Consider the following 25,017-nt stretch of genomic DNA (forward strand, 5'->3'; position numbering starts at 1 on the left):
CGTACAGTCAACACACCACAATATTGGCCTTACTACCACTACATCCGGGAGAAGAAAGAATTATTTAAGTTGGCAATAGTTCAATATTATCTAGTAAACATTTTGTGAATATGTCAGTGTGCACCACAGGGCAAACTGCCCCTAAAAATCCAACAGCACTTGAATGTTTTTGAAAAATGTTAGTATTTAAAATAAAAGACAAGGAGCAAGAAAAAAAAAATGTTTTTTAAACAAATATTCATTTTTTTGCAGCTTCCAGCACAAAAAAAATAAGTTTCTCCTTTTTTTGAAAGTGCTGATCATTGCTGAGTCCCTTGAGTACCATTAGTTCTTTAGTACCTCAGCATTGCTTTGTATGGGAACATAAAGTCTTGGCAGATTATTAAAATCATTGAACTACGTAGGACTGCACTGTGAGATTATAATTGAACACTGCTTTGTCTATACCTGAACATTTTAATGCAAAATTGATTGAATAACTATGAAGAATAATTCAAATGTGGTTTTCTTCCCACCCCATCAAAATGCTCAAACAAATTATGGAGCCAGTGCTACCACCTTTGATCCTCAACCCAAGTCCAACCCGTCCTCACCCCTTCTAGAGTACAGCCTGATAAATAATTAAATTGGGCATCATCTGTTCTGCATAATCCAGGGTAATGCCATAATTATAGGGTCTAAAAATCATTTTTTGGTCAGATGTGTTTTGATCATTTATGAAACATATCGTAATCTGATTAAAAAAATGTACAACAAAACCTCTTTTGAAATAGCCAAAGTAGATACATTCTCAAACACTCGCGTTCACAATGTACACTCTCACCATAAATCCCTTTATTGTCCGGTAGTAGGAATCCAGGAGAAGAGCAGCCAACGAGCAAACTTGACCAGTACGATCCCACCCATCAGAACAATGGACTAACACACTGGCCTTTTCTTCAGACACTGCCTATCAGTAATGAAAAAATACAAGCAACTTTAAACAGGTCATCTACAAGTACCTTTTTTTGTACAAATTTGATCTTTTTTCCTTCTTTCCAATAAAGTGATAATCAATTAAAACCACAGAATAGCAGTATGTTAGGAGAGAAGAAGTGTGCAGGAAGGGCTATTGTTAAGAATACTTCACTATCAATACAATTTGAAAAAAAAAGTTTGGCAAGAATAGTATAACCCATTGGAGGAGGCAATGGCTGAAGGGCATTATCGCTTGCCTATGAATCCAAAATCTCTGTTAATGTTCTGGGGCTCTGGGTTCAAATCCCACCATACTGAATAGTGGAACTTGAATTCAATAATGAATCTGGATCTAGGGGTCTAATGATGACCACAAAACCATTGTTGGTTGTCAGAAAAACCATCTGGTTCACTAATGTCCTTTAGGGAAGGAAATCTGTTGTCCTCACCTGGTCTGGCATATATATGATTCCAGATCCACAGCAATGTTGTTGACTGTTAGGATAATTAGGGATGGGCAGTAAATGCTCACCTAGCCAGTGATGCCCACATTCTATGACTGAATTAAACAAAATTTTGGAATGTGCATTGATTCTTGTGCCCCACTACTCCTGAAGTCACCACAAAAATTAGTGCTTTAATCAAAGTAAGCAAAGTTTACTTTTGACCAGATTCTTTCACTAAACATGAACTACAGTCTATTACAACTAAATAACCTCCAGCCATAGGTAAACAAAACTATGAACTGTTTACATTAAATTCTATTATTTGAAACTCTAACCCCTTTTAAAACTTTGCGATTTTTGGGAAGATTTGTAGCTCAGGTTGATGATAAGTCTATAAGTTAGCTTGCTGAGCTTGAAGGTTTATTTTCTGATGTTTTGTCACTATATTAGGTAACATCATCAGTGAGAGAGTCTGTTGAAGCGCTGGTGGTATGTCCTGCCTCTCTAGTTATAGGTCTTGGTCTCAAAAGGTAGGTGATGTCATTTCCAGTTCTTTTCCTCAAGGGGAGGTAGAAAGGATCTAAGTCGACGTGTTTATTGATGGAGTTCTGGTTAGAATATCATGCCGCTTAAGAATTCTCGTGTGTGTCTTTGTTTCACCTGTCCTAGAATATAGCCACATTACCTTACATCAAAGACATATCAAACATCACTTCCAGACTACTCAGACCACTGGCATCATGGTAGACCACAAACCCACAAACACACTTCAACAGTGACTAATGGCCTAAAGGCTCCATTAGATACCACCAGCAAAACTAATGTTATTTACAAGATACCATGCAAGAACTGTAAAAAAAAACACTACATCGGACAAACTTGCAGGAAACTTTCCCCCAGAATACATGAACACCAACTGGCCACCAAAAGACATAACCCACTCTCACTAGTTTCCATACATACAGACAAAGAAGGACACCACTTTGACTGGGACAACACACACACCCTAGGACAGGCGAAACAAAGACACACAAGAATTCGCAGAGGCATGGCATTCTAACCAGAACTCGATCAATAAACACAGATTTAGACCCTATCTACCTTCCTTTGAAAAAAAAGAACCAGATATGACATCACTCACCTTCTATAAATAGGGAGGTAAGACATACCACCAGTTCTTCACCAAAGACTCTCATTGATGATGTTACCTAGTGTGGTGACAAAACATCTGAAACATACCTTCAAGCTCAGCAAGCTAACTTACAGACCCTTTAAAAACTCCTACAGAGAGAGAGAAAAAACAAAAACGTTGGCATTATGGTGGAGGAAAAACACTAGGGAAGCATAGTTCAATGACACCAGTCCACAATATTTGACAAGGTAGCCCTTTCACTTCCCAAGATCTTCTATTCTCTAATCCCTTTTCTGAATTCTTTCATTTCTTTACAGCAGTCACAGGGTGATTGGTACATTAATTGTAAAGTATCTTAGTTACTGGTTAAAGACATTAGATTATAGCAACTGATGGGAGAAAATAACTAGTTTTCTTCAGGCTTTGGATACTTTTACTGCAGAGAAACAGAGACACAGGCCCTGCTTCTTCCAGTCTAGAGACCATCTGTGTCTGTATTGCCACACACCAGCTGCTCAACTGACCCAGAAACCAACCCAGGTTTTAAAAGGGGATCAGAGTTTAAAAGAGTAGAGTTAAATGTTGAGGCTTCATAGTTTTGTTTACCTGTGGCCAGAAATTACTTATAATAAACACGAGTCCTCGTTAAAAACTGAAACCTGGCCATTTAATCTGATTCCATTAGAAAGGTAAATTGGGAACATTGCATTTTTTGACCAAATCACTAACTTTTGTGGCAACCTCAGGAAAAGTGAGGCGTGAAAATCCGCTTACTTTGCCAAGTCGGTTGTAACACTATAAATAAACTTATTTTTATATGATATTGGCTGCAAAGTACTTAACTCCATTACCTGTAGTCAGGCTGATCATCTCTGGCATTTACAACTGATTACAAATGCATAAAACAGTCAATCTGTTGCCAGACAAATCTCACTTACACACACAGCTCCCCTCACCCCCACCAGTACCAGTACCATGCCACCTCATTTCTCCTTCTGTGCTGCTCGCAATGCAACAGCATAAACACAACTCACGACGAGTTCCTGTAAAAACTTTCAAAATTCCTTCCACAGTTATTAATTATTAAATGGTCCTTCCCCATTTCAGTCCACAATCAAATTAATCTTTTACAATAAGTAAATACAACAAGTTGTGGAAACATTTATGGAAAGCAGCACAGTGCAGGAATAAAATGAACCAAAAACTAAGAGAGAAGCAGACACTTAATTCTAATTTGAAGAAGGGATTAGGAAAGTCTGGCTAAAGAAGTACAACATAAGGCAGCTTTAAAGATGGTAGCAAACAAGGCAGTGTGATTATAGAGCTCAGAATCATGTCAATTGTACATTCTGCCACAGATGCAAACTACAATCAGAATTCAACACAGGCTAGAAAGGGCACGAAAGCCAAGAAAAAAAAAGCTCAAGCTGTTACCTTTGCTAGAAAGACACCAGCATCCATAACTGCTTTAATGTGACGAAGCCACCCAGAATTTTCCAAGCCAGTGAGAAACTCACTCATTGATGGGGCCTTCAGTTCACACACTAAAGAAAAAAATTGTTAAACTTTATTTTGTAACATTTTCTTTCCCATTACCCATTAAACAAATGAAGGTCAAAAACAACGGACAAAGGGTTTGAGATTCCCAATTTGAAGGTACTTTACATATTTACTGAAGTAGGAGCATCCCACTATAATACCTTATGGAATCATATCACTGTTGCTCTTACAACTCACTAACGCAACATTAGAAGAGAATTAGAAAACATGTCAATACCTGAAGGTCCCTCATACATAAAACATGCAAAAGTACTTATCAATGCAATGACAAAGGTTATGTAATAATGAGCTATTCCATACACATTTTGGACATCTTCCAAAGTGTAATCTTCAAAAAAAAAATGTTTAACTAACATTACTAACTATAAATGAATAATTAACTTTATCAATAAATTTTATGGAAATAACTGAACAAAAATAGTAGACCGGAGAGAAAATATGAGCTGTCAGATTTATTGTTTCCAATGTTTTTGCTATTTTATGTTAAAGAAAATCTGAGTTTCACTTCTGATGACTATTGAGCAGTCTCAAATGACATTTACAGTGTGTGACTCAGTTTTGACTTTTGCCAAGGTATACCCATGTGGTAGCATTTAAGCACAATACAGTGCTTTCAGTTAAGGAGAGAATTAAAGGGGTAAAGCCAGGATGAAACAAAAAATGTTTGAGCCAAGGACAAGTACTTTGATATCAGAGATCCAATTGCATGTAGTTTACCACCTTCTTCTGCAGCTCCTCAGGGCTGAGGATGACTTGCTTCCACTGAAGAAGAGTAATGGTCCAATAATGGTCAAATATTTCTGTACAATTTCAACTATTTTCTAAAATAATTAATGCTTAATATTAATGTGAGTTTTAATTGGCTCCCCTCAAGCATACATAGCAAATACATAAATTGTGATGTTATTAAAAAGTAAAATCTTATCCTTGCGGTTATAGGATTAAAGACGAAAGAGCAAGAAAGGTTTGGAAGTTCAAATAACATCTTCATGTTTGCTCTCCATTAATCAGTCATTTATTATGTAGCCTGATAGAACAAAATTGTTAAATTAATTATGTATGCAACATTTAATGCTTAGCCCAATAAATTGCTTTGATGGTTCTTAACAGTTTTTCTCAACCTTTTTGCTTCTGAGGCCCCTCACATGGAAACCTGCAGCACAAGCGGTGACCTATATATTATTTTACAAGTACACATACATTTTTGTTGTTGTTTTGTTTAATGCAAAATTTATCACACAGCACCAGCAACAGTTCTGTCATGAAAGGAGGCAACTTCTAAAAACACATTTTTCATGTCACAGTCAGTGTTCATTCTGGCTGGTACTTAGTGTTCATTGATGTCATTACTGAAAAGATCCAGCTTTGTTTTGGAAGGTTGACCAAACATGAGCAATATTTTTTGATGCTGTAGAACAATCAACAATGCATTCAGTTTCTGATGTAGAGCTTATGCTCAAAACTCTCCTGGTTCTCAGATGCTGCCTGACCAGCTGTGCTTTTCCAGCATCACACTCTTCAACTCTGCAGTTCTCACTTTCTCCTGGTGTACTACAAAGCCTGATGTAAAATAATTGACTTGAAACCTTAATTCTATTTTCTTTCCACAGATGGTATTTGTTTTGCTGAGTTTTTATCACCTTCTAATTTTATTTCTGATTTCCATCCTTTGCTTTTGTGGCTCTGTTTATGCAGATCAAAAATCTCAAGTGTTGATTTTATTGATATTTGTTACATCAGAAGTGCACATAAATTCAATTAAGGATTCTTCAGCAGTTATAAGTACCAAAGCGATATCAAGCATTAAAACTTCAATTACTATTCTGCTTATTCACAGATAGCTGGAACAGAAAATAAGCATTACCTTCTAAAAGTTTTTGTAAACTGTTTCTCATCACATGTATGTTTTCAATACCAATAAATTGGAACCTAATGTTGGAATAATTATCTTCATTTTCATATCCCTTTCCAGCAGCTCTGTTTGCCATGGCATTTAACTGTAAAAAGAAATCAGTACTGTTGAACATTATCCCTGCAATTTTGATTCATTTGTTTTCTGATATGGATTTTTATTCTCACCTCCACAAACATATATTCAATAATTATATTTCTGCAGTATTCAATTTGTCTTACTCCTGAGATTAAAATAATTTTAAAAACTGAATGCAAATTTAGGAAACGATTCTGAATTTTCTTCCCTCTTCTCAAGTTATATAATTAAACAGCATTTTCAATCATAATTGAAAGATGACTTCTTTTGGATTCTTTTAGCCCCACAGAAGCAGTAACAGCAAACAACATGCACTGGGGCCAAAGATTTGAGCACCCAGAAGAATAAATGTGTTATGATCCTTAGTTGGAAGGTATCATGGCTGATTCTCAAGCTATTCTCACTCATCATCTGTACATAAAAGACAAAGTACCTGTCTGCGGTTGTTTTTGGATGCAAGAGTCATGACTTGTGACCTTCAACATTCAATCCTGGGAATGCCTCCTCATTTCTCTGATTTTTACATTGTTCTGAATGAGACCTATGCTGTTGGCTGCCTGAGCGCTCAGTAGGTGACTACAGTGATCACAAACAGCAGATAGGCAAACAGTGTGCTCGTTTTAAAGTGAAGTTGCTTTGAATCATAGGAGCCTGCTGCAGAATACAACAGCTACAATTCTAAACAAGGAAAATAGATGGCATTTGAGTGAACAGCTTAGTGATGGTAAAGGACATAACAGAGGGAATACCAACCTATCAAAAAACACCTGGAGGTTTGGGAAATTCAATCCCAGATCCTGACCACAGAGATCAGACAGCAGTGCCACTAGCACAATGACTTCACATGGTTGGTCAACGTCAAGAAATGCACCTTCAAATAACTGCTCCTACTCACTGTTCCATCAATATCCTGCTATCTGCCATCATGGTGATGTTGCGATGAGGCTACAGACCTCGTGCTTCCCCTCACTTCAATATACCTTTTCTGATTTCCCCTTCTCATAGCAACTTCTGCTTGTACTACAAAAGCACACCCAGGAGGAAGAGGGAGAGCACACAATCGTATTGATCTGACTAAGATGCAAATCATTTGACCTGACCCAGACAACAGCTCAGATACTGGCACTACACCTCACTGGAGAGTGTAGATTTGAGAGCTGGGCTTATGGTGAGTCACTAGCATAAGGAGGTTGCAGCCACGACTGGAGGAAAGAATAATATCAGCTTATTTTACAGAGAGATCAAGGATAATACAGCTACAGGGAAGTCAGATGAAAATCTTACAAGAGTGGACATGGAAAACATTAAGGAGAAAACAAACAAAGATGGTGAGTGCACTGGCTATTCTGTCAAAGTCAAGGAACATGGAGGCAACCTACCTAAACTTGGCAAAAGGCACTGCACAGAGCTTTGCCTCATCACACCTCCTATAACATTGCAGACCAAGGGGAAGTGCAAATGCAACTCCCTTACCTGTTGCAGTCTTTGTGGCCAGTCATCAAATCCTTTGCCCTCCTCCCTGCAGAACACTTCAGACCCAATCCAGGAACTCACCAAAACACCTCAAAGGTTGTTCCTACTACCATGTTCTGCAAAAGTATCTTACTTGAAAGTTGTGTGCTTTTGCTCTTTAAACAACACTCGACGTGGTCCTCTCCTGCACTCAACCACACATCCTGTGGTGAGTGGAAAACACATATAGTTGTTTGGTAACACAGAACTTGCATATTACTGAAAAAGTACATTTCATTGAAGGTTCTCACCATGCACCTATCATGACATTTTGCAAGAATACCAATTCAAGGGGAAAGCTGATATTTCCACTGCATGAGGGGACAGTGCTGATTAGTTGGCAAGTGAATTCTGATTGTTAGAGATATTGCCATGGAGAATACACCCATTAATGCTGATTAACAGTGAACAATCAGGCTTTGTTCCATTTTCTCACTTTCTCCTTATAGCCCTCGATGCCTTTTAAATCTGAAAACGTGTCTCCTTCTTGAAATATATTCATCACTTGGCCTCCACAGCCTTCTATGGTCGAGAATTCCACAAGTTCACCATCCTGTGAGTGAAGAAATGTTTCTTCATCTCAGTCTTAAATAGATATCCCTATATCCTGAGACTGTATGTGTACAAAAGCAATGTATGTTGCCAGGTGACAGATTAAATAGTGTTCCTCCTCACATCTCACCATGCTTATGTGCAGGAAGTCCAAGACACAACAATGATATTCCTTTAGGCCCTATCTTACTTATAAGCACCTCTACACACCATGAACTGCCAAATGATTTGGTGAATTGCTACAACACATTTTGACCAAGTCTTCCACTTACATGTTGGAGGACTTTAGGACATGCAGATCCATGGTGATACATCATCCATGTGTTCATGAACATTCACCAAAGAATCAGAGTGACATCTCTGCTGCAGCGCTAGACTGGCCATCATTACATGTTCAACTTATGAATTCAGCAATTTGTGCAATTGAGTTCAATTTCAATCACATGATTGCCCAAATAGATGGTGTTACCATGGGATCCCCACTCGCCCTAATGCTTGCAAATACCTTTGTTGGATACTATGAGAAACATATCTTTAAAAGAAATGACAACTAACCTCACACCCTTTGCAAATTTTCAATCTGTAGTTGACATATATGCCACATTTGTATCTGCAACTACATGAAATAATATCCTGACATGTCCTCATGAGCTCCATCCTGCACTAAAAATCATATCTGAAATGGAACAGTCAAATGAAATGCCTTGAAAAATCATAAACCTACCCCCATTATTCAACAGACATATTGAGACTCCTACAGTTTCATGCACTATAAGATTGGCATTAGTGGTAACTTGGCAAGTTGGGTCAATTATTACCAAATAAGTAGCCAATTGTTCATCATAATTGTTCATTGGACAAACTGAAAAAAGCACCAAGCTGTTACTTTGGTTTTGAAAAATGCCCACTCTATATCCAATTACTGTGGAAGAATAACATATCTCAAGAGTTTGAGCAATAGGCGAAACTAGCTGCTTCACGTTGCTGTAATGCAGTAGTGGGGTTTGCCACTAACGAAATACTGTCATTCAGTCAAAATGATATTCTGCCCATCCCACAAACAAGTAATGCTGTATCTGTATTTTAGTGCCAGTGTAATGTTAGGTATGTTGGCCATATGTTACAAAGACTAGGAATAGTATCAAAAAGCATGCCTTTTCAGCTGTTTTCAACAAGCAAGGTACTGACAGGACACAACTCTCCTGCTCTTGCAATCTTGCTCAGTGCCTAACATTCTGTCTGATTCTGTAATTGGACAACATTTGTTAGATAATCTGAATGTGCAAAGGATTATCTGACAAACAACTTAGGACTGTCAGTCTGACTATCAAAGTGACAAAGTGTTCTGGAAGCATTAAGTACTAATACACAAGACCTGGTTCTTTGCAGACATAAAAACATGTATACAGACAGTGTCCATTTCAACATTCTTTCAACTTTCCTTCCCTAGAGTAGGAGGTTTCAAGACTAGAGGACATATTTTTAAGGAGAGAGGAAAAAGATTTTAAAAAGATATGAGAGGTAATTTTTTATACAGAGAGTGGATCTTGTGTGGAATGAACTTCCAAAGATAGTGGTGATTGCAGGTACAGTTACAATGTTTAAAATATATTTCAATAAGTACATGAGTAAGAAATGCAAGGAGTGATATGGGTCAAGCGTGGGCATGTGGGACTAATTTAGTTTGGGATTATGGCCAGCATAAACTGGTTGGGCAGAAGAGTCTGTTTCCGTGCAGTATGACTCTATAACTCAACAAAACAGGTAACAACATTCACCAGTTCATTTCTCAGGGCAATGTCCTGAAGAATCAGAGTTAGCCTGCCTGATTTAAAGTCTAATCAAAGCTTAGCTGATAACTGTTAATCAGCAATATTTACATTCTACATGCCAAAGCCTCTACAAATTAGACTCCACTTGCCAAATCAGCAATCTCCGCTCATGCAGTATAAATGCTGTTTACAACTTGAAATTATGTTATGGAATGTTCTGATGAATGCAGACAAAAGCAAATATATTAAATGGAGTTGTGTAGTTCTAGTTCATAAACAGAACTTCAAGTCAGCCGAGAAGGCTATTTGACGTCATGACAGCACAAATATAGGTGTGTCAGCACATGGAAGAAATCCAGGAATCTCCACATTACTGCACTTTCCATCAAGAGCCGCTGCACCAGAAGTGGCTGGACTCCACCACCCCTCTCAGTGGACATCTAGCTTCCAGTGCTGCTAATGATCATGTGCATGCATCCTTCAATATGAATCCCAGATGGGATTAGTTGGGCACCAGAGCCAATTTCCTTCCTCCCAAACAGAAACACAACAGCACATTTTAATAGCATTCAGTTTAGTAACTTTTGAAGTCATGTCCATAGCATGATTTGGTGAACAAAAATACCTTTGGTCTCGTGTCTACCACATACATGAATGGACTTCCTGGATTGGCCTTGCTGATAGCTTGTAGCATTTGTTCATCCTCCATACACCTGGCACTAAACCCTGAAAGTGGTTGACTGCACCGACAAATAGCAGCCTGGTGAAACAAGCATTGGATTCCATTAGAGGTAGAGCTGAGAGTAGAGAAACAAAGAGCAAATTAATTGATAAGTAATGATTTAACAATCCATTTGGACACATCCATCATGTCCAGTCACTGAATGAAATATAATTTCTTGCTGGATAGCTTGTGAATGTTTCATGTCACAAGCGATAGAGAGTCCAGTTTCATATTTTAATAACAACCAATGTGTAAGGCATAGTGATAAATCATGTAAAACTTTAAGTAATTAAGTATTAACCACAGTAATACAATGATCAAAAGTATTCTTTTTCAAATAAAGGCTTATTTGAATGAGGAATGCACTATCCGAGGAAGATATATGGGTGGAAATATTTGAGAAGTTTTAAAGACATAGCAGAAACATTTAACACATATCCCCCAATAAAAATTGACAGAAGTTAACATTCAGTTTGTCAACTGGTCCAGTTTCAACATGCATTTTGAGGATAAGAATTGCAGACTTTTCACTATTCTTTGTTTTAAAACATGCTTCGTGACCTCAACCTTATGCAATCTAGCTCAAATTTAAAATTATTCTCTCATGTTTGAAATTTACCCCGCCACAGCAAATAATGTTCCCCACGACACAATACTGACTCATTATCTATAGATCTCAGATTCTAAGGAAACATTTGTGTTAACCAAACTATAAGAGTGCTCAAAAAATGAACTGTGAATGATAAAAATCTGAAACAATAACAGAAATTGCTGGAGAAACTCAGCAGATCTGGCAGCAGCTATTAGGAGAAAGCAGAGTCAATGTTCCAGGACCAGCCATCTTTCATTAGAAAGGGGGTGTGTCTGTGTGCGCGCGTGCGCGCACACAGAAGGCTACAAGCTTCCTAAGCAGAAAATGAGATGTTGTTCCTTCAGTTTGCACTGAGCCTCCTTGGAGTACTGCAGCAGCCCCAAAACAGTAGTGTTAGCATGGGGACGCAGGCAACTAGAAGCTCGACATCACTGTTGCAGAGAGAACATTGGAGTTCCACAAAGTGGACGCCCACTCTGCATTTCAACTCTCCAGTGTAGAAGAAACCACATTGTGAGCAGTGCATTCAGTAGACTAGATCAGGTGAAGTTGCTTTAACTTGAAGGTGTGTCTGGGCCCTTGGATATTAAGGAGGGAGGAAATAAATGGAGAGGTGTTACACGGGGCGGCACGGTGGCACAGTGGTTAGCACTGCTGCCTCACAGCGCCAGGGACCTGGGTTCAATTCCCGCCTCAGGCGACTGACTGTGTGGAGTTTGCACGTTCTCCCCGTGTCTGCGTGGGTTTCCTCCGGGTGCTCCGGTTTCCTCCCACAGTCCAAAGATGTGCGGGTCAGGTGAATTGGCCATGCTAAATTGCCGCTAGTGTTAGGTAAGGGGTATATGTAGGGGTATGGGTGGGTTGCGCTTCGGCGGGTCGGTGTGGACTTGTTGGGCCGAAGGGCCTGTTTCCACACTGTAAGTAATCTAATCTAATCTAATCTAAAAACCTTCTGTGAATGCATGGGAAGATATTGTGGGGTGTAGGAACATGCTGGTGTGGAGGAAGAGTGGGCCAGGGTATCCTGGAGGAAATGGTCCTTGCGGAAGGCTGATAAGGAATGGAAGGGAATTTATGTCTCATTGTGGCATCCTGCTCGAGATGCTGGAAATGGTAGCTTTTGATCATTTGGATGTGAATGCTGCTGAAGTGAAAAGTGAGGACCCAGGGGATATTATGAAAATTGTGCGATGGAAGAGAAGAGGTGAGGCCTAAGTTCAGGAAATGGGTTGGATACAGGTGAGGGCCCTATCAACCACGGTGGTGGGAAATCTTTGGTTGAGGTGGTGGAAATTTCAGAGGCTCCCTGCAGAAGATGTTATCAACAGAACAGATGCGGCAGGGAAACTGGATGAATGAAATAGAGTCTTTACAGGAAGCAAGGGTGTCAAATGCATTTCCTAGATAACTGTGGAAGTTGGTGGTTTGGAGTGGATGTCAAGGCTACACTATCCCCAAAAATGGAAACAGATATCGAGGTAGGAATGGGAGGAGTCAAAAATGGAGTAGGTGAAAGTGAGAGTAGGGTGGAAAGTGAAATTGCTACATTTTTCCTGATGAGGGGGGAAGCAGCTCTGATGATGTAATGAATTAAGGATTTGTGGAGGGGGCACCCAACTAGGTCTGAAACAAGGAATGTTCCACGAACCCTCACAATAGAACAAGTATAACTGGGGCCCATGGGCAAAGTGATGTCAGCAGAAGGAATGGAATTGATGAGTATTTGGTGTTTATTTAAACCTGTTTCTATCTCCTAATTTATTTCATAATCTAATAAGTGCAGGACACATCAGTCTCACAGAATACAGATCCTATGTCAATAGCTGAAAAGCTTCAAGTCCAAGCTCTAGGTTTCAGAGCTTCTGCACCAAGTACTGTCACTGCAATGCATCCATGAGACAAAAACTACATAGACTGCAAGTTTCTCGAGGTGGTCACCCCACAACATAAAAGTGAGCAGACAAAGAGGGGAACGTCTGATCACCAGTCAAGGAGGACCAGACACTTGATACAGGACTCAAAATGTATCTCACTCTCTAATTAGTATTCAGCTGTGTTTACAGTCAAGAAACAAGCCCACAGCACGATGGGTGAGTGACAGTGAGAGGGGATCCTGTAACTACAGGGTGTCCACATACATGATCCCTAGATATTTCTGTGATGCCTATGTGCAAGATTTTACTGAGCAGCCTAAAAACATTAAGGGGTCAAAAGGGCGTAGAACCAGCAGTATAATCCATATTGGTATAAAAGAGGAGGAAGAGATAAATTGTATAAACAAGTTTAAGGGACCTAGAAAGGAAAATAAGAAACAGGACCTCAAAAATGCAATAATATCTGGACTACTCTCAATGTCACACACAAGTGTGAACAGAACTTGGAGGATGCATCCAAAGCAGGATGGACAATGAAGGAGGGAGAGTTGTCAATTCCTAAAACATTGAGACCAATTCTAGGTAAGGTACCACCTAAACAGAGCCAGGACCAAATGTCATCACTGAGCAGTTTGCCAGTGCTGTTATCAAGAGTTTAAGACGATTTGACACATAATAATGTAAATGGAAGAGAAGGAGAAGGATTTCTGAAGTTTATTCAGGAAACTTTGTTGAGTAATTCAATTTCAGCCCAACGAAACTTGTTTGATAAAGTGTCATAAATGAAAGAGGAAGTCGTAGCATGGATAAGACGATGGAAGACAGGAAACCGTGGTGCAATGAATGGCTGTTTTTCGGACTGAGTCAGAGTATGTATCAACAATTTGGGCGTCAACGGCAATATCAGTGTTTGATGTCCCTCTCTAATTCCCCTGAATTGAATGCCTTGCTAAGGCACTGCAGGGGACCGTTAAAAGCCAACAACATTGTTGGACTCGTATGGACTAGATCAGGTAAGGATGAAAATTTTCCTTCTCTAAAGAATGTTAGGGGATCAACTGGAGATTTTCATGATGTCTCACGATCATCTTGATTGAGACTGGTTTTCAATTCCAGGATTACTAATTTAATTCAAATTCCACTGACTAGTGGTGTTCCTAGAGCATTAGCCTTTATCTCTGGATCACTCATCAAATGACATCCATTACGGTCTCTCCCCTTGAGTGGTGCTCCCAAAACATCAGTGCTGGAGTACAGCTTCTCTTAATTTATGATTTAAATATTGATGTACAATTTCAAAAATTTGCACAACACAAAACTTGGAAGTATAATAAACTGTATAGACGAGACTGATAAACTTGTAGAGGGCAGAGGCTAGTAAAATAAGCAAAGACTTGACAGATAGTATTACAGCAGTGGAAAGGACGATGGATGAAGACTCGCCATCTGAGGTAGTTTGGGCTGAGCTTAGAAATAGGAAAGGTGAGATCACCCTGTTAGGAATTTTCTACAAGCCTCCTAATAGTCCTATAGACGTAGAAGAATGGATTGCGAGGATGATTCAGGAGAAGAGTGAAAGTAATAGGGTGGTTGTTATGGGGGACTTTAACTTTCCAGATATTAACTGGGAAAGCTATAGCTCGAGTATGTTAGATGGGTAGGTGTTTGTCCAATGTGTGCAGGAGGGTTTCCTGACACAATAATGTAGGCAGGCCAACAAGAGGTGAGGCCATACTGGATTTGGTTCTGGGTAACGAACCAGGCCAGGAGTGAGAATTGGAGGTAGGTGAGCACTTTGGGGACAGTGACCACAATTCGGTGACTTTTACTCTAGTGATGGAGGGGGATAAGTGTGCACTACAGGGCAAGAGTTATAGCTGGGGGTAGGGAAATTATGATGCGGTGAGGCATGACTTAGGATGCGTGGCTTGGAAAAGTAGGCTTCAAGGGAAGGGTGCAATCTATATGTGGAGCTTGTTCAAGGAGCAACTATCGAGTGTCCTTGATAAGTATGTACCTGTCAAGCAGGGAGGAAAGGGTTGTGTGAGGGAGCCGTGGTTTAATAAGGAATTGGAATCCCTTGTTAAAGGGAAGAGGGTGGCCTATGTAAAGATGAGGCATGAAGGTTCAATTGTGGTGATTGAGAGTTATAAGGTAGCCAGGAAGGATCTAAAGAGAGAGCTAAGAGCAGCAAGGAGGGGACATGAAAAGTCCTTGGTTGGTAGGATTAGGAAAATCCAAAGGCTTTCTATAGGTATGTCAGGAATAAAAGGATGACTAGGGTAGGAATAGGTCCAGTCAAGGATAGTAGTGGGAAGTTGCGTGTGGAGGCTGAAGAAATTGGGGAGACACAATGAATACTTTTTGTCAGTATTCACTCAGGAACAGGACATTGTTGCCGATGTGAATATTGAGTCACAATTAACTGGAATGGATGGTTTTGAGATATGTAGGGAAGAGGTGTTGGAAATTCAGGAAAGGGTGAATATAGATAAGTCCCCTGGGCCTGATGGCATTTATTTTAGGATTCTCTGGGAAGCAATGGAGGAGATTGCAGAGCCATTGGCCTTGATTTTTATGTCTTCGTTGTCTACAGGAATAGTGCCAGAAGACTGGAGGATAGCAAATGTGGTTCCCTTGTTCAAGAAGGGGAGTAGGGATAACCCTAGTAACTATAGGCCGGTGAGTCTTACCTCTGTTGTGGGCAAAGACTTAGAGAGAATTGTAAGGGATAGGATTTATGAATATCTGGATAGGAATAATGTGATCAAGGATAGTCAGCATGGTTTTGACAAGGGCAGGTCATGCCTCACAAACCTTATTGAATTCTTTGAGAAGGTGACTAAGGAGATGGACGAGGGTAAAGCAGTAGATGTGGTGTACATGGATTTTAGTAAGGCATTTGATAAGGTTCCCCATGGTAGGCTACTGCAAAAAATACGGAGGTATGGCATTGAGGGTGAGTTGGAGGTTTGGATTAGGAATTGGCTGGCTGGAAGAAGACAGAGGGTAGTAGTTGATGGTAAAGGTTCATCTTGGAGTGCAGTTACCAGCGGTGTTCCGCAAGGATCTGTTTTGGGACTATTGCTGTTTGTCATTTTTATAAATGACCTTGATGAGGGGCTAGAAGGTTGGGTGAGCAAGTTTGCGGATGATACGAAAGTTGATGGAGTTGTTGACAGTGAGGAAGGATGTGGCAGGTTACAACGGGACATAGATAAGCTGCAGAGCTGGGCAGAAAGGTGGCAAATGGAGTTCAATGTAGGTAAGTGTGAAGTGATTCACTTTGGTAAGAGTAACAAGAAGATGGAGTACTGGGCTAATGGTTGGATATTTGGTAGTGTGGATGAGCAGAGGGATCTTGGTGTCCATGTACACAGATCTCTGAAAGTTGCCACCCAGGTAAATAGTGTTGTGAAGAAGGCATATGGCGTACTGGCTTTTATTGGTAGAGGAATTGAGTTCCGGAATCCTGAGGTCATGTTGCAGTTGTATAAGACTCTGGTGCGGCCGCATCTGGTGTATTGTGCGCAGTTTTGGTCGCCATACTATAGGAAGGATGTGGAGGCACTGAAACGGGTGCAAAGAAGGTTTACCAGGAAGTTGCCTGGTATGGTAGGAAGATCGTATGAGGAAAGGCTGAGGCACTTGGGGCTGTTTTCATTGGAGAAAAGAAGGTTTGGGGGTGATTTGATAGAGGTGTACAAGATGATTAGGGGTTTAGATAGGGTTGACCATGAGAACCTTTTTCCACGTATGGAGTCAGATATTACGAGGGGGCATAGCTTTAAATTAAGGGATCGTAGGTATAGGACTGATGTTAGGGGTAGATTCTTTACTCTAGTCGTGAGTTCATGGAATGCCCTGCCAGTAACGGTGGTGGACTCTCCCTCTTTATGGGCATTTAAACAGGCATTGGATAGGCATATGGAGGAAAGTGGGCTAGTGTAGGTTAGGTGGGCTTGGATCAGCACAACATCGAGGGCTGAAGGGCCTGTACTGCACTGTATTTTTCTATGTTCTAGGTGCAATTTCACTCAAAAATGCAAAGTGGTAGATGAACAAGGAGAGACAAATAAACTAAGGAGTTCTATGCTGAAGTGGACACAGTGGGTAGCCAGTACTGGGTACTTTAGGAACAATTTGAAGGTTTTAGAGGATATTTTTTTAACAGGTATAAGAATGGTTCTGGGAATGAGTGACTTTACGTAAAGATTGGAGCAGCTGGAGCTGTTTTCCTTAAATACAAAAAGCTATGATTGAAGAGTTTACAATCGTAAGAGGTATGCAATGAGTGGGTAAATTCTGCAATGCACCACTAGGAAAGATGCAATTGTTTAGGCAAGAATTAGGATGCATAGAATGGGGTTGCAAAATACGGGGGGATGCAAACAATGGAAATGTGGAGCTGGATTAAGGAACAGATATTGCGTGTCCTTGATAGGTATGTCCTTGTCAGGCAGGCAGGAAGTGATAAAGTAAGGGAACAGTGGTTTACTACACAAATTGCATCTCTTGTTCAGCAGAAGGAGGCTCATGTGTTGATGAGGCAAGATGATTCAGATGAGGCGATGGAGAGTTATAGATCAGCCAGGAAAGATTTAAAGAGAGAGTTAAGAAGAGCAAAGAGAGGACACGAGCAGTCTTTAGCAAATAGAATAAAGGAGAACCCTAAAGCTTTCTATACATTTGTGAGGAATAAGAGAGTGACTAGGGTAGGAATAGGGCCAGTCATAGACAGAAGTGGGAAATTGAAGATGGACCCTGTGGAGGTTGGAGAGGTGCTAAACGAACATTTCTCATCGGTTTTCACTCAGGAAAAGGAGAACATTGTAGAGGAGAGGAATGAGGTACGAGATATTAGACTAGAAAGGATCGAGGTTAGTTATGAACAGGTGTTATCAATTCTAGAAGGAGTGAAAGAAGACAAGTCCTCTGGGCCAGATGGGATCTATCCGATGATTCCCTGGGAAGCTAGGAAACAGATAGCAGAACCTTTGGATTTGATATTTAAGTCATCATTGTCTACAGGTCTAGTACCACAGGATTGGAAGATTGCAAATGCTGTGCCCTTGTTCAAGAAGGGCAGTAGAGATGACCCAAGTAATTTTAGACCAGTGAGCCTTACTTCTGTTGTAGGAAAAGTTTTGGAAAGGATTATAAGAGATGAGATTTATAATCATCTAGCAAGCAGCAATTTGATTTCAGATAGTTAACATGGTTTCGTCAAGGGCAGGTTGTGTCTCACAAACCTCGAGTTTTTTGAGAAGGTGACTAAGTATGTAAATGAGGGTACAGCAGTTGACATGATATACATGGACTTCAGTAAAGCCTTTGATAAGGTTCCACATAGTAGGCTGTTGGAGAAAACACAGAGGCATAGGATTGAGGGTAACTTAGTAGTTTGGATTAGAAACTGGCTTTCTGAAAGAAAGCAGCGAATGGTAGTTGATGGAAAATATTCAGCCTAGAATCTGGTAACTAGTGGTGTGGCACAAGGATCTGTTTTGGGACCATTACTGTTTGTCATGTTTATAAATGACTTAGATGCAGGCATAGGTGGATGGATTAGTAAATTTGCAGATGACACTAGAGTCGGTGGAGTAGTGAACAATTTAGAAAAATGTTACAGATTGTAGGGGGACTTAGATAAACTGCAGAATTGGGCTGAGAGGTGCCAAATGGAGTTCAATGCAGCTAAATGCGAGGTGATGCACTTTGGGAAGAGTAACAGGAAGGCAGAGTACTGGGTCAATGGAAAGATTCTTGGTAGTGTGGATGTGCAGAGGGATCTTGGAGCCCATGTACGTAGATCCCTGAAAGTTGCCACCCAGGTGGATAGTGCTGTTAAGAAGGCATACAGTGTGTTAGGTTTCATTTGTAGAGGGATTGAGTTCCGGAGCCGCAATATTATGCTACAGCTATACAAAATGTTAGTGCGGCCATACTTAGAATATTGTGTACAGTTCTGGTCGCCATATTTCAGGAAGGATGTGGAAGCATTGGAAAAGGTGCAGAGAAGATTTACCAGGATGTTGCCTGGTCTGGAGGAAAGGCTGAGAGACTTGTGCCTGTTCTCATTGGAAAGAAGAAGGCTAAGAGGGGATTTGATAGAGACATACAAGATGATCAGAGGATTAGATAGGGTAGACAGTGAAAGTCTTTTTCCGAGGATGATGACGTCAGCTTGTACGAAGGGGCATAACTACAAATTGAGGGATGATAGATTTAAGACAAATGTCAGAGGCAGGTTCTTTACTCAGAGTGGTAAGGGCATGGGATGCCCTAACGACCAATGTAGTTAACTCAGCCACATTAGGAAGATCTAAACAATCCTTGGATGAGCACATGGATAATGATGGGTTGGTGTGGGGGGTCGGGCTGAGAATAGTTCAGGGGTCAGCACAACATCGAGGGCCAAAGGGCCTGTTCTGCGCTGTATTGTTCAATGTTCTATGATTTCATGTATCAATCCTCTTATACAATAATAGACAAATTCAGCAGCTAAACGTTAATCAGGAGGTTAAAATAATTAAAATCTAGTTTATGTTAAAATTACAAATGAATATACCATTTCCATACTACAGGGATGAGGCACAGATATATTTCATAATTTAAGTACTTCATTCAAGACATGAACTATGAAAGGAATAGGTCTACATTGATACCTTTCTGACCTGTATCTTTTGGGACTGAATTTAGTTGACCAGAGTTCCCTTGATTGTTCTAAGCATGGTAAAGATAACTTGTTCTGAAACTTACTAGCTCTTCTTGTTTATTCAGTTGAGCTAGAAAAGTTGCAGACTCATAACGAAGGGCAGAATCTGTGCAGTCGAAACAAGTAGAAGCATGGATGCAAGCTGACCAAAAAAGAAGTAGGTGAAGATGTTTTCACTCAGATTGACAAATTGCGCAAACTGATTTTCCACAAGAGCTTGGGCTGGGATCACTGTGTTGCAGCTTTTTTAAAGTACGCGGTCTCAGGAACAGAAGAACACTTTCATAATATGTGGATAACACATAGGACTGGGACAAAACATTCAAAGACATTAATAATATAGCAGATGGGAAATTTAACTCATGAATGAACTTCAATAAGTCTGAGGTAATAAGTTTTGGTAGGAAGGCTAAAGAGATCCCATACTACAAGGACGACTCTCTCCTAAAAGTTTACAGTGGAAAACACGACACCATAAATGCTGGAGTAAACTTGTGCTTTAACTACTGAGCATTAATTAGTAAATTTGTTATTTTAACTAGTAAATTGAATATTCACCTCATATGAGAGCCATCAGCCTCTTGAGCTACATATTGAAATGCATAATAATCAACTCACCTTCTCAAGGGAAATTAGGGATAAGCATTAGAGGTTGCATTTGCCAGCAATATAAAAACAGTTAGACAACTGCTCTTCAACATCTCCAGGCACCTTACAGTGGATGAAAGCTTTTGTGAAATATAATCACTGTTGTAAAGTAGGAAACATGGCAGCCAACTTGTGCAAAGCAAGCTCTCACAAACAGCAATATAATAATGAGCAGAAAATCTTTTGTAATGTTGATTGCAGAATAAATATACTGACAAGGATAATGTGGATAACTACGCTACTTATCTTCAAATAGTACCAGGAGATATTTTACATTCACCTGAGAAGGCAGACAGTGCATTTCTTTAAAGTCCTATTCAAGCCTCAGCACAAAATTAGAAATAGGTAAATACTTACATTATTCTCCTTGGAAAAATATGAAAGAACAGGAAACCGCCCTCTACTTCTGAACTTTGAACTGCCCACTATTACTGGCTTGCTCGCCTCCTTTGGCACACACAGAAATGTTGAATATGTATTGCAAATCTAGAAGGAACCAAAACAATCGCATGGTAGAATCTGACAAGTACGTGGAGGGGATGGTCAGTTTTTATAAAATGAATAACACTTCCCAAGAAAGCCTCATTTTGCTGCCAATGTACAAAACTGAGGAAAAAAACTTATAATGCTCTTACATTTAAGTTCAACTGAATAGGATATGATTTTAAAACCAACTTAACATTTATCCAGTGCCTTAACCCTAGCAAACCTTCAAAGTGCTTCACAAAAGCATTATCAAACAAAATATGATACCAAGCCATTTAACAAGATATTAGAGAAAGTGAATAAAACATTGCAGAAGGAAGTGGTGCAAGGCATAGGTATCTGATCCATATATATTAAAATAAATAATAATATATTTGTAGAGTGTGGATCTTTGTCCTTTGTGAATGTTTCACTGGAGTTGAGTTGGCGGGAGCAGTGTCAGCAGTGACTCCCAGGTCACGCCTGATGCGTGGACTCTTTCAGCAGCAGGCGGCCGTCAGCTGTGGCAGTGGCAGTGCCCAGAGTGGGGGCTCCTGGCTGTGGTAGGCCCAGAGTGGGGACCTTGCAGTCCTGGAGCTGTGTTTGAGACCCTGGCCAATGAAGGTGAACTCTGTTTAAGTACATTCTTTTTATTCTTTTATACCTCAAAATGGCACTGGTTTGTTTCAACAGAACACTTTTCACTGTACCTCCCTAGATATATGTGACAATAAATGATTCAGTCTGTGAACAAGTGGCATATGGATTTTGGTCTGTATGAGAGGGTTTAATGATTAATTTGTAAGTATTTTTGGACCCATAATTTTTTAAAATCAGTTTGAGGGAGTTACTCCAGCTGATAATAGGAATTGGTTTGCATTGGGTTAATTGCATTGTGTCTAATGTTGTCTTCTTCTGCACTTACCTCCAAATTCCACGCCTAACAGTAACTTTCAGAAGTGCAAGTCAATGTTGCAATCGATGTTGGCATGCCAATCACCAAGTGCAAATACCAGAATGGCTGTGTCTGTGTCCAACCACACTGCTTAGAGGAAGCATTGATTGGAAGAGTTTTGCAAATGAACAAAGTAAACATTAAGAAGTAAAATGTCAGCTTTGAAAGCTTTTGATTTCAGTTCACAGAAATCCTGGTTGAATTCTGATGTATGAAATTGTTTCGCCAAGCAAAAGGAATAAGTTCAAAAATTTAGGAAACAAACTCGCTGTCAGGACTTCAGTTTGAAAGCTCCACACCCAGAAGCATTTGTTTAGAATGCTGGAGGGTTTATTCAAAGCTGAGAAAGTTTAAATTTAATTTTGTGACTAATCAAGGAAGAGGCTATCAGATACTTTAGACTGGGAATTAACATAAATAGTTATGTTAAATCTATAGATGTGAAACAAAAGCAACTGTCCATGTTGTTTGAGTGTTTCAACATGATGGAATTCGGATGGATGGGAGTGTAGTTTTACTGCATGTTTTGAAATCTTTCAATTTATGTTAGATACAGCTAGCTTGGTTTATTCTTTGTTTGCAAAATGAGTTTCTGTTTTATTGTTATAACTAAATCTGCAGCACTGCAGATCTGTTTCAGCAAAAGACCACCTCGTTAAATAACTAAAACAAAATATAACCACTCAAGCCAGAATTCAGTCTGGGATCTGACTTGTCCAGTTGGGATTTAGATTTGGATTCAGCTGGGATCATAACAGATGTCCCTTTCTACTCTTTAAACTAACTACCCAATTAGTCACACTTACATTTTTGTTCTCTCAGATCTGCTGTTTGTTTCCCCCATTTCAACTGTTTCTTGCGTTTGTAAATGAGTGAATCTGTTCCACTGCCTCAGGCGACTGACTGTGTGGAGTTTGCACATTCTCCCCGTGTCTGCGTGGGTTTCCTCCGGGTGCTCCGGTTTCCTCCCACAGTCCAAAGATGTGCAGGTCAGGTGAATTGGCCATGCTAAATTGCCCGTAGTGTTAGGTAAGGGGTAAATGTAGGGGTATGGGTGGGTTGCGCTTCGGCGGGTCGGTGTGGACTTGTTGGGCCAAAGGGCCTGTTTCCACACTGTAAGTAATCTAAAAAAAAAGGCAATAGACTGGCAAGGTGAGATAGTCTGACTGACCTCAATACTCCCTTTTCTATTAGTGAAGATTTTCTTTTATTAGTGTGTGCTAAGTAGGAGCAGTAGAAAAGTAATAAGCAGGTTGCATTTTAGAAATCCCTTAAAAAGAAAGGAGCTGTAAGTATTGATTCAGCTCCTGCAAACTAGGTACTTTTTTTAGATTAGATTAGATTACTTACAGTGTGGAAACAGGTCCTTCGGCCCAACAAGTCCGCACCGACCCGCCGAAGCGCAACCCACCCATACCCCTACATTTACCCCTTATCTAACACTACGGGCAATTTAGCATGGCCAATTCACCTGACCCGCACATCTTTGGACTGTGGGAGGAAACCGGAGCACCCGGAGGAAACCCACACAGACACGGGGAAAACGTGCAAACTCCACACAGTCAGTCGCCTGAGGCGGGAATTGAACCCGGGTCTCTGGCGCTGTGAGGCAGCAGTGCTAACCACTGTGCCACCGTGTTGCCCACTAGGCATCAAAAAGCAAGAAGTCATGAAATACAGAATCTTTGTAAAAGTGAGTTTTGTAACTCAAATTCCTCAATTAAAATAGTAGAGAATTAAGTGAGTGGAAAACATGATTATCCTTCATGTTTAGGTTTTCCAGTTATCTGGGCTGAACATAAACTTGATCAAGCAAGAGTCAGGATTATTCCACTGTCATTTCAGAAGTGTTTAATCTTACTGCTTTTTGAATTTATGCAAAACCATTCTAGTTCCTAGAACTGAACATAAAGAACAGAAGAATAGAAAATTAGTAGCATGAATGGGTCCTCAGGTCTCTTCCAATCTTGGAAAAGATTATGACCGATCTGATCATGACCTTTATTTTCCTTTCTCCCCCTTCTGCACTTTGGCTTCCTTGTCAGTCAAGAATCTATCTAACTCTGCCTTAAAAATATTCAGTGGCTCTACTTCTATTGTTCTCTGAAGAAGAGAATTCTGCAGACTTACAACGTTCTTAAAGAAATGTTTCTCATTTCTGTCTTAAATGGGCAACCACTTATTTTTAAACTGTGTCCCCAAATCTAGATTCCCCATTAGGGAAAACACATCCAGTAACCTCAGAATTTTACATTTCAAAAACATCAGCTCTCATTCTTCAATGAAACAGGACCAATCTTTCCTCATTCTTCATGACCATGCAGCATGTTAAAAACCTACCTCAATCTAATTCTCATCTGACGCTAACTCTTTTACTTTTGATTGGGATTCAATAGATTGTGAATCAGAAAGTGGGAACTGTAATTAAAGTGGTTTTTATATCTCTACCTTGTTTAAAGAGAGAGAACAGCCATAGCACTCCATCTGCTGCTCTGGCTGAGACCAATTAAATTATTAGAGCAGACCTAGACTCCAATTCTAGCATTTTCTGGTGTGATAAACAGGAAGGGTTGAGAGAGAGATGGGCCAAATCCTGGCAAATGGGACTAGATTAATTTAGGATATCAGATCAGCATGGACAAGTTGGATCAAAGGGACTACGTCCATGCGGTACTTCTCTATGACCATTCTAGGCAGTGGTTATTCAAGCAAGGCTAAGAATTGTTGAGATGCTCATAGCTATCTATCTGATAACTATAGTGCCACTGAAGAGAAAACACAGGATCAAAAATCAAAAGCAGCAGAGAATCATTACTGCTCACCTCATAATTTTCATTTACATCAGTCTGCTCCCAGTATTCATTTGGTACTCCCATACGCTGGAAATCATCTTCTATATCTATTATTTTCCAACCCATTCCTCTGCTCATTTCAGTCTGCTTAGGGTTGTATGAGAAAGCATAAAGTTCCTCAAACACCACTGAAATATAAATAACATTTTCAAGAAATTTAATAGTCGTTAAACACTTGTCGTATTAAAGGAATGTTTTCAACAATTATCAATAAAGAAGTCCACACATCCACCATTATTAAAAGTGTTAGGCAGCATTCTACACCTTC

At 40.0% G+C, this 25,017-nt stretch overlaps 1 protein-coding gene across 1 annotated transcript in view; it reads right to left on the minus strand.

The window, feature by feature from the left end:
- The window catches only part of mtmr8 (myotubularin related protein 8), a 61,105-nt gene that overhangs the window by 22,876 nt on the left and 13,212 nt on the right, over positions 1 to 25,017 (minus strand). The window contains exons 5-10 of the mRNA XM_060832126.1: positions 24,720 to 24,877; positions 20,835 to 20,963; positions 10,547 to 10,681; positions 5,960 to 6,092; positions 3,970 to 4,079; positions 824 to 949 (exon numbers count right to left, since the gene is read on the minus strand). Coding sequence (XP_060688109.1) covers positions 824 to 949; positions 3,970 to 4,079; positions 5,960 to 6,092; positions 10,547 to 10,681; positions 20,835 to 20,963; positions 24,720 to 24,877 — 791 coding nt within the window. The remainder of the gene's footprint in view (positions 1 to 823; positions 950 to 3,969; positions 4,080 to 5,959; positions 6,093 to 10,546; positions 10,682 to 20,834; positions 20,964 to 24,719; positions 24,878 to 25,017) is intronic.

The sequence above is a fragment of the Hemiscyllium ocellatum genome, chromosome 11 (assembly GCF_020745735.1).
Source record: "Hemiscyllium ocellatum isolate sHemOce1 chromosome 11, sHemOce1.pat.X.cur, whole genome shotgun sequence".
NCBI classification, from domain to species: Eukaryota; Metazoa; Chordata; class Chondrichthyes; order Orectolobiformes; family Hemiscylliidae; genus Hemiscyllium; species Hemiscyllium ocellatum.